Below are 16,916 nucleotides of genomic sequence, written 5' to 3' on the forward strand. Positions count from 1 at the left end.
TATTTGTCTTTGTGTGTGACTGGCATATTTCACTTAGCATAATATCTCTATCTCACCCACTTTGTATCAGAATTTTCTTTCTTTGTAAGGCTGAATAATACTCCATTGTATGGATATACTACATTTTGATTATCCACTCATCTTTTGATGAACCCTTGGGTTACTTCCACATTTTAAGCTATTGTGAATAATTCTCCTATAAACTTGGGTATACAAATATCTCTTCAAGTCCCTGCTTTCAGTTCTTTTGGGTATTTACCTAGATGTGGAGTGCTAGATCAGACTATAATTCTATTTTGAACTTTTTGAGGAGCCACCATACTGTTTTTCAGGTGGCTGTAACATTTTGCATCCCCACCAAAAATACCCAGGAGTTCCAATTTCTCCACATCCTTGTCAACACTTGTTTTCTTTCTTTTCTTTTCTTTTCTTTTTTTTTTGTCATCATAATGGGTGTTAGGTAGTATCTTATTGCAGTTTTAATTTGTATTTCTCTAATTATTAGCAATGTTGAGGATATTTTCATGTGATGATTGGCCATTCATATATCTTCTTTGCAGAAATGTCTATTCAAGTACTTTGCACATTTTTGAATGAGACTTTTTGTTGTTGAGTTTTAGGTGTTCTCTATATATCCTGGATATCAATCCCTTATCAGATAAATGATTTGCAAATATTTCTTCCCCTTCTGTGGGTTGCCTTTTTACTCTATCGGTATTGTCTTTTGATGTACAAAGTTTTAAAATTTTTATGAAGTCCTATTTATGTATTTTTTCTTTTGTTGCCTGTGTCTTTAGTGTCTTGTCTAAGAAACCACCACCAAATCCAAGGCCATAAAGCTTTTGCCCTATGTTACCTCTAAGAATTTTATAGTTTTTGGTTTTACATTTAGGTCTTTCATTCATTTGGAGTTATATTTTGTATATATATTAAATAAGGATGCAACTTCATTCTTTTGCATGTAGGTATCCAGTTTTCCCAGCACAATTTGTTGAAAGACTGTCCTTTCCCTACTGAATGCTCTTGGCACCCGTGTCTTTCTGGACTCTCTGTTCTATTCCATTGGTCTATAGGTCTGTCTTAATTCCAAGACCATTCTGGTTTTGCAGTAAGCTTTGAAATAAAGAAGTGGGAATTCTCCAACTTTGTCCTTTTTCAAAATTGTTTTGGCCATTCAGGGTCCCTTGAGATTCCATATGAATTATAGGATGGGTTTTTCTATTTCTGCAAAAAATGACATTGTGATTTTGACAGGGATGCATTGAATCTGTAGATCACTTTGGATAATATTGACCTCTTAACAATAGTAAGTATTCTAATACATTAACATGGGACATGTTTCCAGTTATTTATGTCTTTTAAATTTTCCTTTGGCAATGTTTTGTATTTTTCATTGCAAAAGTCTTTCATCTCATTGGAAATTCCTAAGTATTCCTTTTGATGCTATTGTAAATGAAATTGTTTCTGTAATCTCCTTCCAGACTGTTCATTGTTAGTGTATAGAAATGCAAGTCATTTTCATGTGTGATGTATTCTCCTCCATTCTGTTTTTATAATCACAATGCCTGTCTTTCCCTTGCCAAGCTGTCCTCTCCTTATCACTTCAAGTGTGTGTGTTTTAGTGCCTTGCTTAGCTTGTTCTCTTTGGGGAGAGGGTGAGATGGGTCTGGTGGGAAGATTGGAAATGTTACTCTCTTTGTTAGAGACTGGAGACTTTTCTCACTTTCAGTCATTTAGGTTACATACATTAAACACGAGAAACTTCTTACCAAGCATTGTGAGTTATGTTCATAAATCTTTTGCCTTTTAGCACCAGCTGACCCATCCATCCCCCTCTGGACCTGAGTTTCTGTCCAGCATTCTGCCTCTGTGAGGGACCCACCCTGACTACATGCTCAGGGACAGCTAGACTCTCCACTATTTGACCTTAAGCATCCGAATAAAATTTGAACAGCCTAGGCTCACGGTGTCTTTTAATCTGCATAATGACAAACACTGTTTTTTGTTTTTTTTTTCCCAATATCTAGGAACAACTAGGTTTTTCCTTCACTTAAAAAATACACATTTGGTATCATATAATTAAATCTGAGACTTTATTTTTGACAGAAGATAAGAATTATTACTAGTTCCAACTCTTCTTCAAAATAATGTGTGGAATTTTATTCTGAACTTTCAGTCTACTCCCCCTCATTTCCTTCCTTACTTCCAAAATGGAAAGCATTATGTTAACTTTTGTAATGATACAAAAGTTTGGTCAGTTGTTTGGTCAGTTAGAAGAGATGGGCTTCTAGAGTTGGAAAGGGGGTCAGGGCTAATTGGGTTCCAAACTCTCATTTTACAGGGAAGGAGAATTAAGTGACCTATCCAATGTCAGGTAGCTAGAAAGAGGCAATAATGAGATCTTAACGTCAAGTAAATCCTTCTACCCTACCATTAAAAAAAAAAAAAATCCTGTTATTTTATTGATAGCATTGAAGAAATATGGTGGCTCCAGGAAAGAATGTATTGTAACAACTGGGAAGGGATTTCCATGTTTTTTAGGATCTGTGATGTGCCAGAAACTATGCCACTTTATATGAACTTTTCTCGTTTAATCTCTGTGGAAGTTTTGTTACATTTCCATTTTACAAATAGGGAATCTGAGACTCACTAAAGTTAGGTAGCAGCCATGAAGAGCCTGGCCAGGACTTGAACCTGGGTTTTTCTCCAAAGTCTTGGCTCTGAAAGTTGACCTCCTGTTCCCTACTGCTTTTTTTTTTTTTTTTTTTTTTGAGATGGAGTGTCACTCTTTCACCAGGCTGGAGTGCAGTAGAGCGATCTCCACTCACTGCAAGCTCCACCTCCCAGGTTCAAGGGATTCTCCTGCCTCAGTCTCCCAAGTAGCTGGGACTACAGGTGCCTGCCACCATGCCTGGCTAATTTTTTGTATTTTTAGTAGAGGCGGCGTTTCACTGTGTTAGCCAGGATGGTCTCGATTTCCTGACCTGATCCACCTGCCTCGGCCTCTCAAAGTGCTGGCATTACAGGCGTGAGCCATCGCACCCGGCCTCCTCTTCCCTCTGGAAGCAGATTTATGTGTATCAAAATAACAGTAGAACAGTAAATGCTTGATTAAGGTTTATAAAATACCCACCACCATGCCCGGATAATTTTTTGCCTTTTTAGTAGAGACAAGGTTTCACCGTGTTAGCCGGGATGGTCTTGATTTCCTGACGTCGTGATCAGCCCACCTCGGCCTCCCAAAGTGCTAGGATTACAGGCGTGAGCCACTGTGCCCAGCCCCCGGCCCCCAGCATTTATTATTCTTATAGAGAGGATGTATAGTTTCTTGACATTGGATCTTCAGGAAAATCAATTATTGTATTTAGAGATAAGCTGTAAGTTTCCTTAGGCATTCTGGGGAAAGCTATCTACATTCCACATCAGAAAACATGAATTCACAGCCTGGTGCCATTGCCCTCATCCTTAGCCCTGAGGATAATAATTTCTCCTCCTTTGGGCCAGGCACCTCACTAGACACTGGCCAAGGACGTTGCGGTTTGGCTTTCTATCTTCCATGGGGGTTACGAGCACTGGTTTTGGAGTCACAGGCTTAGTTCAAACTCTGGCTCTTTCTATGGGATCTTGGGCTCTCCCTGTTTAGTTTTTCTCATCTGCAAAATGGGAATGATGCCAATCTCAAAGGACTGTTGTGAGGATTAAATAAGGGAATACTTGTAACATGTGGCATGTGGTAGGTACTCAGTAAATGTAAGCACATTCTATACTGTAAAGTACTATGCGAATGTAAGAATGTTTTACCTTACTGTAATATAAGTATTACATTACTATGATGATCAGTGGAAATTTTCTGTTATGCTTCTTACTTTTATCTGTTATTCCTTTTGATCCATCAGAGGCCAGCAGAAATAGTAGACGAGGAAGAAGATGGAGAGAAGGCAAACAAGGATGCAGAACAGAAAGAAGACTTTTCAGGAATGAATGGTGACCTTGAAGAGGAAGGAGGTAGGGAGGCTACAGATGCCCCTGAGCAAGTCAAGAAGATTCTGGATCACAGTGAGGAGCAGGCAGGCCCTGCTCGTGTAAATGGAGGCACCGATGAGGAAAATGGTGAGGAGCTGGACCAGGTTAATAATGAGCTTCAACTGGCCCTGGACGAGGAAAGGAAGTCTCAAGGAGCTGGCAGTGGACAAGATGAGGTATTTCTATTGCTTTTGCTTACTTATGTGAATGCATGAATACATGTGTGTGTACATGTGTGCATTTAGAGAATTAACCAAGTGTTTAGGACTTGTATTGAAACCACTTATGGTTGAGTAGGAAAGATTCAAAACCATTTAATCACTTATTTACTAGTTATTTCAACCATTTAACAACTGCTGCCATTGACCTATCCGGCAGTCCATATGTCTGCCCTTCCGCCATTCATACATTTAGCCATTCATCCATCCATCTATCCACCTCCTGCCTCATTTTACAAGAAAATGTGCAGAGCCTTCTAAGAACATACATAATCATAGAATGAAATATAAAAAAGTCAAACTAAGACCAGAGAAGGTAGAAAGTAGAAAAGAATATCAAGACCAGTGAGACCTAGACATGAAATAAAGAATGCTATCTCTATTATGAGCGACTTATTTGATCTGTAGAAGTACTGAAGTCTACTTTGCTTATTCTACTTTAAATAGATTAATCGAATTAAGCGTTCAACGCACACACTGGTAGTATACAGTTCTATTTATTATACAGAGAGGATAAAGAAATATGTGATGAAAATAAAGGAACAGAAAAAGTAATATGTGGTAAAACCTCTCTCTTCCTAGCCTGTGCTTCCACGTCTGACCCTGGAGCTGGATACTCATCAGTCCCGGCATTCTTCCATGGGACAGTATGACCCCGTTGCTGCCAGGCTCAAGCTGAGTCTCATAGCATAAGAGGCAGGATGTTCTCTATAACATTCTCACCATCTACTTATCCCATCCCTTCCTGTCTATCCATCAGATCGAAGTCCACCTCCCTCAAGGCTGTAGCCGCTGAAGTGGGCCTTGGTCTACTCATTCCTAATACCCACTATGATGAATGAGGTCTACTTGATTATTTATTATTGATGCATCTGATTTATCTTGCTTAGGGAGAGCAAGTTTAGCAGTGGCAAAATGCAAAATGTTTTGGTGGCCAGGTTTCAATAACAGTACAAAGTTATCTGTAATCTACTATATGGCATATTCAAAATGTTCTTAACATCTAAATGAAAATGCTCAGTATGTCTCTCATTTTATCTTTTCTCTAGGTGAGATAATCACAGTCCTATTCTATAAGAAATTCCCCATATGTAGTTATACATAGTCCTCAGTGTCATTTATATTGCAACTGTAATAGTAGGTTTCCTACAACTCTTTGTTGTAGTAGCTTTTGATGAAAGCTTACAAAATGAAATCAAAGTGTAATTCTATGTGGGACTAGATAGTAAGATCCAAGCATGATTTTTTCCAGTGGTCTAGCTTAATTCAACATATGACATAAATAGATTTTACAGAAATGAATGGATTGCTGTCCTTCCGTCTTCCATAAATATAACTTTAAAAAATAATCCTGTAATTTGCAATGATGTGGATAAACCTGGAGGATATTATGTTAAGTGAAATTAGCCAACCAAAGAAAGACAAATACCATATGATCTCACTTATATGTGTAATCTAAAAAAAGTTAAACTCATAGAAGTCAAAGCTAGAATGGTGGTTACCAGGGACTGAGTATGGGGTTGGAGAGATGTAGGCCCAATGATACAAAATTTCTGTTAGAAAGGAGGAATAAGTTCAAGAGATCTATTGTAGAACAAGGTGTCTAAAGTTAATAACAATGTATTGTATACTTGAAAATCACTAAGAGAGTAGATTTGAAGTGTTCTCACCACAAAAGATGATAAGTACAAGAGGTAAAGTGTATGTTAATTAACTCCATTAAGCCATTCCACAATGGATACATATTTCAAAACATTTCGTACACTATAAACATACAATTTTTATTTGCCAATTATGATAAATAATTTTTAAAGGGGAAAAATTGGCTTTTGATAGGAATTGGGCATCTGTCAAGATCAAGGTTACATAGTTTGGCAATGGCCTGTGGTATGTAATGAGGGTGAATCTAAATTCTTGGGAATTCAAATAAGGAAGTGCATAGTTTGTCATTTTTTTTGAGACAAGGTCTAATTAGGGACTTGTTTTTTTGAGACAAGGTCTCACCCTGTTACCCAGGCTGGAGTTCAATAAATGGCATGATCACAGCTCACTGCAGCTTTGACCTCCCGGGCTCAAGTGATCCTCCCACTTCATCCTCCTGTGATAGCTGGTACCACAGGTGCCACCATGCCAGGCTATTTTTATTTTTTTTGAAATATGGAAGAAGTCTCCCTATATTGCACAGGATGGGTTTGAACTCCTGGGCTCAGTGGATCCTCTTGCCTTGACCTCTCAAAGTGATGAGATTACAGGCATGCACCACCACGCCCAGTCTAATTAGGGATTAGTAACAGAGCAGTGACTCACAAAGAGATTTAATCTTATTTGACTCATCTCTTTCTTATAACAGTGATATATTTTATCTTGTTCTCTCTAGCATATTAGTATAGGTATATTTTAAGCATACCAAAATATATGAAAAACCAAATTTATGTGAATTATAAGTTAAAAAATTAATAATTAACTTTTACAGAAGGACTGTCTACTAATAAAATGACTAGAAATTCCGTTCACCGTGTAACATTTTGTTCCATGTAACAATTCTTGTACAAAGCGAGGTATGATTGTAGGAAAAGAGCAGGAAATACAGAGAATTTACAAGAAACAATTGACATTTATTGAGATTGAACTTGTACTATATTCAAGATACCATTTGAGACATTTCACAAAGGAACAATGTGAAATCAGACACAGTACCAGTAATATATATATATTATTTCTTTTTCAAAAAATCAATCATGGCCTGTGTGGTTTGGGGAACCTGGAACTACTCTGTCCCCCAGACTGGGTGCCCTTGTTGGGGCTGTGGAGCCTCTAGGATTTCACAGAGCAGAATTTGCAATCCAGCTAGTTCTAATCTTGCCTACTTAGTTTTCAGTGTAGTCGGGGAAAGATGAGTTGTACATGAGACAATATCATTATGAACAGGAGAAACCCAAGTGGCAGGAGCAATAGTTGCCGTTGGAGAAATGCTGCCTCCACATTTTGATTTTCTGTCTTGTTCTTATCTGCTTGATACTTGATGGTGCTTGGTACCATATTCACAATGAATTTGTGAATTCTAGGAGGAAACTAAAATTAGGAGAATGTCTCTGAATTCTTTCTTGCTTTATCTCTGAAAATGCTAAACTGAAAAGTATAAATATATTAAAGAAAAGCTCAAAGAGAAATAAAGAAAAAATGCGAAAAACAAAGCCTGCAGCATACAAAATGAGTCAGTGCCTTTAAAGCACTAGTAGATTATGGACCCCAAAAGGACTTTTGTACAACTGTTGAGAAAACAGTATGTCCACTGGGTAATGATAGACAAAAAAACAAAGGGAACCCAAAGAACTCTTTTCAGTTAAATAGTTACATAATTAAATAGACTCTTGAGTAATTTTTTCTTTATGAATGTCATTACCTTTGTGAACCAAATACCTAAACACCTTTGTTTTGATCTATTTTCTTCTAGGCTGATTTAGACCCTCAAAGACCACCAAGGCCAGAAGTAAGAATTACTAGTCCAGAAGAAAATGAAAACAACAAACAAAACAAGGACTATGCTGCCGTGGCATAGAAGATTTTTAAAAGGAGAGTATATGGATCACAAGAAAAATGAAGGGTTATAAAACTTGAAAGATAAGCACATAGTCATTTCTGAATATAATGTGACACTATGGTCGAATACTACCTACTGAATTTTAACATTAGAAGCATACTGGAAAGACCAGATAACTTTAAATGGCTACTAAAGGATAATTACTTATTTTATTGCATGTGTTTTAAAAAGTCATATAGAAATATTAAATAAGAGGGACAGAGTAGAATTTGCACTGTAAGACAATTTGCCACTTGTATTTGTAAAGGATGAAAAATAGGATCAGTCTTATTGTACGCTTTATTATAAATTTAGAAGGCAGTTTATTATAAAGAATTTTTGTCTAGGAAGGCATAGAATTTTAAAGAACTGGTAATAGGAAAGCATGTACTATTTTCTTAAAGCAATAAACTCTTGAATGAACAAATTGCCATTTACTTTCAGACATAATTTGGAGACGGCAACAGATCAAAATGTGTCCATGATTTGTTAACATGCCTTTCTTTCTTCCTCCTTAGCCAAAATCCACCTTAAATGAACTACAAAGACAGTGCGAGGTGTTCATTTTGGTGGGAGGAAACATTGGTTCAGAGTGTTAGTGACTGGTATTGCCATGCCCTTCCTTCAGTGCTTTCAGGCTTGCATGCTTGTGGCTGCAATGGTGCACACTCAGGAAGGAATTGTAAAGGAGCACCGGTTATATTATAAAGCCTGGATGTATGGTTTGCAGATAATGGAAATCCTATGGATTTTCACTGATCCAGCCTATCTTTACTCTCACTTCTCTCTCTTGTTATTAAATTAGAGAACCTGATATTGGCTATTCCAAAGATTAAATTATTTTCAAATAGTTTTTAACAAAAATAAAACAGTGTATTAGGAAGAAAAAAGTAGACTATATGAAGAGTTTGTGACTACTCAATTTAACTTGTTTTTTGTCTTATTTCTATTAGGACTGTTTTACTATATTTTTGCCCTAGGGATATCAGCAAATATTTACTTTTCCTAGCATGATATATTTAGAATTTCAAGCAAATTTCTTTATAATTAGAAGGCATCTGATAGATATTGTTGAGAAAAACTTTAGAAGTTACTATAATGAAACCAATGCCTGAAGCACAACTTTGTGGACTGATTAAATTGATTTATAGTTGCCTTGTGAGGCATACATGGGGAAAACATAAAAACAATTTCATTCTTTTTTTGAATTCTTAAGAGATGTTCTTCCATAAATATAGAAATAATATATTTTTCTTAAAGGATATATTTTTAATGATGTGGAAGTTGTAAGTTTGAAATTTTAACTTCCAGTGCTTTTCTAAAATTCATAATTATAAGTTTAAAAGATTTTTTTCTCTTCCAGGTTTCATTTGGAATAAAGAGTTGGCAGTTATATAAGTACTTTATAATACTATAGAAAATAGATGTGTTTTTTCTTAACACAATTTTAGTATTTTCCGCAGATCAGAAGTGTAAACAGAGATGATAATGTAACAGTATTTGGAAGAGATAATGACACAAGGATATAGTGATCTGGGAGCATGAATTATAAACAGGGGTACTATGTTTCTGGTATAAAATCTAAATTGTGCTTTCTACTAGCCTTTTTCAAATGGGATGATATAAAGTGCTGTGGGCTATAAGCAACAATCTTGGGTTGCTAGGCGAATAGACCAATTGGTTGTTATTATTATTATTATTTGAGATGAAGTCTGGCTCTTGTCGCCCAGGTTGGGTGCAGTGGCACAATCTCGGCTTATCGCAACCTCTGCCTCCCCAGTTCAAGTACCTGAGCCTCCCGAGTAGCTGGGATTACAGGCGTCCACCACCACGCCCGGCTAGTTTTTGTATTTTTAGTAGAGATGGGTGTTTCACCATGTTGACCAGGCTGGTCTCAAACTCCTGACCTCAGGTGATCTACCTGCCTCAGCCCCCAAAAATGCTGGGATTACAGGCGTGAGCCACCGCACCCAGCCCCAATTGGTCTTTTAGTATTACATATGTATACTATTACTGGGTCTGGAGTTAATGATTTCAAATAGTTTATTAAAATAACTGATTAAATGTAAGAAATTATAACTAATTATCAAGGTGATTCTCTTTACTTCAATAGAGAGTTTCTCTTTCTCTTTTCCTCCTTTAATAAAAATATATTTTTTTCTTGTCCTTTTATTCGTTATATTATGAAGCTTAGGTTTTAGGAAACTCCTTGAGCGTCATTTTAATGATGCACAACGTTGATATTTTACACGAATAATAACGTTTGGTATTTTAAATATACTTCAAGGAGGTAGTCGGCCACAATAACTGCACCAAAAAAACTTAAAAATGGGGACATATTCATCCCTTGTGTGTGTATATTTTACCACCTGTTGACAAGATACAATTGTGACCTATTTTAAGGGGACGAATAAAAACTTATCACTTTAAGACACTTTGCAAACATGTTACTAAAAAAAGGTGCCTACCCAAGGAAAAAATCATTCACTGGGAATTAAAATTGTGGATGTCACTTCAGAGATGACTTTAACATAAATGCTAAAAGTTCATTCACCTCGCAAATGTGGCAGTTTTATCTGTGGGGCATGGTGGTCTCTGTAGCAGACTAGCTCCCCAAATTAAATGAAACTCATTGACAGACCTGGGACCATTTATATGAGTGGACAGATAAGATCTTGGTTAGACTTCATGTACTGTTTTCTAGAGAGGGTGCTATGGAAAACTTATGATGCTTTTATGTGATAACCAATATAATGCTTTAAGGTGTTAATTCTTTGTGATGCTATATACATAGTTTTTATAGTTTTATGAAACTATTTTGTTAAACTTATCTGGATTTTAAGACGCTTGTAAACAAATGATTAGTAAAATTGGGGCATTAAGAATTTTACAGAGCAAATAAAGAAGATTTTGACAAAAGTCATTTTGAGGCTAAGGATGTTTTACCTGGGTTAGCTTCTGTTAAAATAGCTATTGAGTGCCCATTGACCTATAGTTATAAAATATGATACTATGACCATAAAATAACTTTTTACTTGTTATTCTTCTCTATGACCTTAGGATGACATTTTTTTTTCTATGCCTTTTTGGGGAATATTAGGATGCCACACTCATAGGAAAAGTGTGATGCTACCATGCCTCCTGTTTTATTACAAATGTGTGAATTCTTGCTATGTGGTGTGTGAAGACAGAACTATCCCATACATATGTGGTTCAGAGTGAGAGATCTCTAGGCTCACAGTTGTGAACCATATTACTATAGTATTATTCATGCTAACTCTTCCAATTTATAGCTCATAAACTAACGTCTTCAACATTTTCATTGAATGACCTACCTTATACACAAAGGATAAAGTTCATTCACCTAGAAAAAATCTGCATTTAAATTAGTGACTGCAAGACAACAGGAAGCTTTCTTTCATTTTTTGTTCAACAAACAGCAAAAGCAAAGTTTGAAAAGTAGATTAATTGATGAACAGAAAGCATCTCATGGAAACTGTTGCCAATCTGAACAGAAATATAGCATGAAGACATAGATATGTATCAAATACTTATACAGATGCACTCACACACTTTTAAAACATTAAAAAGGCCTCCCGAGGCACAGCGTTATTCATAAAACAAAGCTCTTTTGGGTGAAGTTGAGAGAAGTGATGAGTTAAAACGTGAGAGGAAATGCTAAGAAATGATATATATGATGGTGCTTTAAATCTTGATTTCCTAAGACTTTAAGAGATTTAAAATTCTTCTCCAAATAAGAAAGAAACCAGCATGTCAATGAAAAATGTATTCTAGGGAGGTGTTGAAACAAATCTGGTTTTTAAAATGTGATATATCACATAAACCAAAACAGAAACCAAGACATATATATCTTGTTTTCCTAAAGTAACTTCAGAGCATGGGTCCTTTCCATCAACCTGAAGCACAGTACATTTCAGGTGCAGATTATTTTATACCAACACAGACTCTGTTATTACTGTTTGTGACCGCGTGTGTGCATGTGTGATTTACATAGATGTATCAGGACTCTCTTTCATACCAGTTAGCTAGGTGTATCACAAATGGAATGAAAGACCTACTTATTGGTCCACTAGTTTATATAATGTTCAGGTTCCATGCAGAAGCATTTTGGCATTCTTATGTTAATATAATGTACTCCAGGAATGAAACCTTTTTGTTTGTTTGTTTTTGTTTTTTTGAGACGGAGTCTCGCTCTGTTGCCCAGGCTGCAGTGCACCAGTCTGTAGTGCAGTGGCGCGATCTCGGCTCATTGCAAGCTCCGCCTCCCAGGTTCATGCCCTTCTCCTGCCTCAGCCTCCTGAGTAGCTGGGACTATAGGTGCCCGCCACTACGCCCAGCTAATTTTTTATTTTTTATTTTTAGTAGAGATGGGGTTTCACCCTGTTCACCAGGATGGTCTCGATCTCCTGAGCTTGTGATCCACCCACCTCGGCCTCCCAAAGTACTGGGATTACAGGCGTGAGCCACTGCGCCTGGCCAATGAAACCATTTTTTAAAGGTAAGTCTATTATTCTAAGATGATGAACACATACAGTTCTTTGTCCTTAAATATCATTTTTGTAAATACCATAAGATTTTTCCTTTTTAAAACATGTCAGGGCATTTAGATGGGACTGATTTTTGTTTTCCCTACATGAAATTTGTATATTTCCTCCCATGAAGTTTGAGTGACATGAATAGGAAATATAAGAGTGTTCCCTTATGTTGATAAGGAAAAGGATACTGTTTTTTGAAGATGCATAACATCTTGTAGGATGTGGGGAGTTAGGAAAATTTTTTAAAATGTCTGCATTACTGTAAGGCATTTATAAAATCAGGAGGTAACCAATGGAGCTCCATTGACTTATGCCAACAATGACTTCAGCTTTACTCTAAGAATGGGACCAAATGAATTCTCTGTAGTTTTATCAGCTTCAACCATATAGTTTAATTGTGTTTCATTTATTGTCACTAATGCAGTGACATATGGAAAGGGGGAATGATTGTAGTCATTCTTAGAAGAATTTTCAAGAAAGCTTGTTTTGTCTTTTGCTTCAGTGTTTTTTCTTGTGTTTTAAATCTTTAATGGGTACAATGATAATGGGTGAATGTTGATGTAAGTAAAGATTAAATTGAGCTCATTGTTTTTATATAATTTATTATGTTTAGAATGTCTCTTTAAGGAAAATTATTTTTGTTTTGATCAAAAAATGAGCATTTAGATTTTTCTCTATCAGTGCATGCTCTAAAGTGCAGAAGTTTACTCTCTTTTGAGTAGATAGACCTACATTCTATATAATCAAAATGTGTTTAGATGGTTTATTGCTTGTTTAGGATGTTGTGTTGCTAACATTTCATGTATTAATCCTTTTTACAGCATTTTTTTCAGAAACACTAGAAACGTTTTTGACTTAATATCATGTAGAAATTCAACACATTAAAAGATACTTCTGTTTCTGTTTGGCATGGATATTCAGCTTCATTATGTAAAGAATTTTTTTTTTTACAGTTTCACATACCTGATGTTTATTTGATAAAAATTTTAGGTATATTCAAAATGTCACCATTATTTTATGAAATAGTTTTATAGAAACATAGGTCCAGAATTTTTATTATAAAGGCATATTTAAAAACAGAATAAGGTACATACATTACATGCTTTTTGTGTACATATATCTATAGGAATCAATTTACAAATTTCCAAAAACATTTTGCTTTAGTTTGTGGATATTCACTGCTTTCATTCTATTTTTGAATTAAATAGTTTTGCTATTTTCTCTATGTTTGAGAAACCAACAGTTAAGCACAAGCATTTTGTTTTATTGATATAACAAATGTGTGACTGAATCCCATGACTAAGAGTACATTAATATATTTCTTGTGCACATGATCAGTTTATCTTTGTTATTCCATATAAGTAAAAAAAAAAAAAGAACAAAAAAGCAAGCCTCCACAACAAATGAGGCATCTAAATTGCCAGAGTCAAATCTCTTTAGACTACATGGTTAATTGACATTAGAAACTTTCTACCACCAACAATGTAATTTCTACAAGGTATTGCAAAATTGCTAGCATGTGTTTGTTGTAAAATACTTATTTATGAAAATAAACAGCTTTCCTGCAGGTCTCCAAGTGTTTTTTTTTCCCCCCTGGTGGGACTCTATTAAATCCTTGTATAGGATTCTCAAATGCCCTCATAATCAAATTCAGTCCTTCATTAAAAAGAGAAATGATGTAGGATGTCCTACACTTACCTCACTTTTGGTTGATTTAACAAATTCATTGCTTTAATAGTAACAGAAATCATTTTAAAAATACAAAGACAAATACACATTAAGTTCAAAGCTAGATGAGGCAACTCCCATTGGTTACACTATATTTGTTCTTTTTGGCTACAGGTAACTGTTAGGATTGTCCTGGTTCTCTTTTAATTTCTGGCTACTAATTTAGTGACTTCTCTTAATTCTTTCAATCCTTAAGATCTCCCTGAGCAATCTCATTCACAATCATGATCTTGACAACTACCTATGTGCTTTTGACTTCCAAATCTGTATCTCAAGGTTGGCTTCTCCCTGGGAGCTGCAGACCTATGTATATAACGTTCAGTTGGATATCTTATAGTTACTTCCAACTCAAATGTTCTCTTCTCTTGAAAATACCTGTTCAACATGTTGTTGATTTCTACAAGCGGATCTCGTATTCAGTACCTTACTGAATTTTTTTTTTTTTTTTTGACATGGAGTCTTGCTTTGTTACCAGGCTGGAGTGCAGTGGTGCGATCTTGGCTCACTGCCACCTCCACCTCCCAGGTTCAAGTGATTCTCCTGCCTCAGCCTCCTGAGTAGCTGGGATTACAGGCACCCGCCACCACGCCCAGCTGATTTTTGTATTTTTAGTAGAGGCGGGGTTTCACCATGTTGGCCAGGATGGTCTCGATCTCTTGACCTTGTGATCTGCCCGCCTTGGCCTCCCTAAGTGCTGGGATTACAGGCATGAGCCACCGTGTCTGGCCCTGAACTACTTCTTAGAAGTGGTTTGTAGTTTCTGTAGGACTTTAAAAAAGACAGTAATATTATCTGCAAAAGTAACATTTGTTTTTTCCTGTTTTGATCCTTAAAATTACTACTTTTTTTCTTATCTTATTGAACAAGCTATAACCACTAGCACATATTGGATGGAAGCAGCAATGGCAGATATTTTTGTCTTCCTTTAACATTGAGGGAACGCTTCTAGTATTTAACATTAAGTGTGATGTTTGCTGATGTGTCTGGTAGATGCCTTATTTCAATTTACTGCTAGTTTTCTAAGAGTTTTATTTTATTTGAAAACTCTGAGTTCATGAGTTATGAATGAATTTTATGAAACTCTGCATCCGTTAAGATTGTTATGTTTCTCCTTTAGTTTTTTTTTTTTTTTTGAGACGGAATCTCGCTCAGTCGCCCAGTCTGGAGTTCAGTGGCACGATCTTGGCTCACTGCAAGCACTGCCTCCCGGGTTGACGCCATCCTCCTGCCTTAGCCTCCCAAGTAGCTGGGACTACAGGCGCCCGTCACCACGCCCAGCTAATTTTTTGCATTTTTAGTAGAGACGGGGTTTCACTGTGTTAGCCAGGATGGTCTCGATCTTCTGACTCGTGATCCACCCGTCTCAGCCTCCCAAAGTGCTGGGATTACAGGCGTGAGCCACCGAGCCCGGCCTCTTTTAGTTTTTTAAATGTTGTAAATTACATTACTTTGTTCTCTAATGTTAAACTGTTCTTACGTGCTTAAGACAAACAATAATTGGTTATATATCATTTTTACATGTTTCTGGATTTGATTTGCTAATATTTAGCATATTTATACCTATGTAAATGGAATTGATCTATTTTGATTGTTTTCATACATCCTCTTTTCTGGTTATGGTAGTAAGGTTATGTTAGCTTCATAAAATAAGGAAGAGGGCTTTCTACTCACTAAAACGTTTGTAGGTTTGGGTCATCTCTTTCTTGAGTGTTTCATTACTTATTCAGCCTGGTATTTGTGTGTGTGTGTGTGTGTGTGTATATATGATTAAAGTGGTTTTTCTTTTTTAAAATTCAACTTCTTTTCTGGTTACCTGTCTATTCAGGTTTTCTGTTTATTGGCAATCTGTATTTCTTTAAAAAATTGTTCATTTCTTTCATATTTTCAAATTTATTTGGCAAAAGTTATTTATGATATTTTTAGACCTTTTAAAAACTCTTGCCTAAATGTAGTCATGTTCTCTTTCCATTTCCAATATTGTTTACATCTGCTTTTCTGTTTCTTGTTCAATATTGCCAGATATTTGTTTTTATTAATGTTTTCTAAAACAACACATTTTTTAATCCTTTGTACTATTTTTTTCTATTTCCTTATTGCTCTTATCAAAAATACTTCCTTTCTTCTGCTTTCTGTGTGTTTTCTATAATTCCTTAAGTTGAATGCCTTTCTAATTACATTTTGGCTTTATTCATTTCTAACATGCTTTTGAGGCTATAAATTTACTAGTGTGTATCATATTAGCTATAACCTCAGATTTTGATGTAAATTATTTTTTATGGTCATTTGGCTTTAAATAGGTTTTGTAATTTTCTGTTTGTTCATTGACTCATGGGTAAATGTGTGCTGTGAGTGCTCTACCCAGATCCCATTTCACTTGGCTGGTGCACCCACCTGTCAAATGCTATGTGTGTTCTTTCACTTTAGCACAGCCACTGTAACTATGACAAGTCCTTGCACTGGCAAGTGGCACATAGCTGACCAAGATGGTCACAACTACACCTAGGGATGCTTTTTCATCACCTCCGAGTGACTGTTTACTTGCTTCAGAGAATTGCCCACAGTCGAACAGAAGCTGCCTTGGCCGGGATGTTCCCTCCTTGCATCAATAGCTTGCAGTCAACAACAGACTGACCGAAAAAGAAAGGTGTCATCCCTTTGCTTCAAGGTGGGACTAACTCTGATGCAGTGTGTGTATTGGAGTTGCACACTCTGCATCCCTTTGTCTCAAGGTGGGATCAGGCTGCAGGTACTTTTCGACTACATCTTGCAATACTTGTAATCTGCATCTCGGGCCACATCTTGCTTTACTTT

The 16,916-nt window shown here is 36.2% G+C and overlaps 1 protein-coding gene and 1 non-coding gene across 7 annotated transcripts in view; one reads left to right on the plus strand and one right to left on the minus strand.

Moving 5' to 3' along the window:
- Window positions 1-8,248, plus strand: part of DCDC2 (doublecortin domain containing 2) — a 188,508-nt gene extending 180,260 nt beyond the window's left edge. For 3 of the 6 annotated variants that reach the window (XM_045390560.3, XM_074038795.1, XM_074038794.1), the window contains 3 exons: window positions 3,897-4,199; window positions 4,824-4,937; window positions 7,696-8,248. In XM_045390560.3, coding sequence (XP_045246495.2) covers window positions 3,897-4,199; window positions 4,824-4,934 — 414 coding nt within the window. In that variant the 3' untranslated portion in view covers window positions 4,935-4,937; window positions 7,696-8,248. The remainder of the gene's footprint in view (window positions 1-3,896; window positions 4,200-4,823; window positions 4,938-7,695) is intronic. The other 3 variants (XM_074038793.1, XM_074038797.1, XM_074038796.1) reach the window with 1 other exon arrangement.
- Window positions 8,249-16,528: 8,280 nt separating this feature from the next.
- LOC123573219 (small nucleolar RNA SNORD46) lies at window positions 16,529-16,633 on the minus strand. Its single transcript, XR_006697949.1, has one exon. It is a non-coding gene; the product is annotated as a small nucleolar RNA SNORD46 (small nucleolar RNA).
- Between the last annotated feature and the right edge of the window lie 283 nt (window positions 16,634-16,916).

The sequence above is a fragment of the Macaca fascicularis genome, chromosome 4, assembly GCF_037993035.2.
Source record: "Macaca fascicularis isolate 582-1 chromosome 4, T2T-MFA8v1.1".
In the NCBI taxonomy this organism is placed as follows: domain Eukaryota; kingdom Metazoa; phylum Chordata; class Mammalia; order Primates; family Cercopithecidae; genus Macaca; species Macaca fascicularis.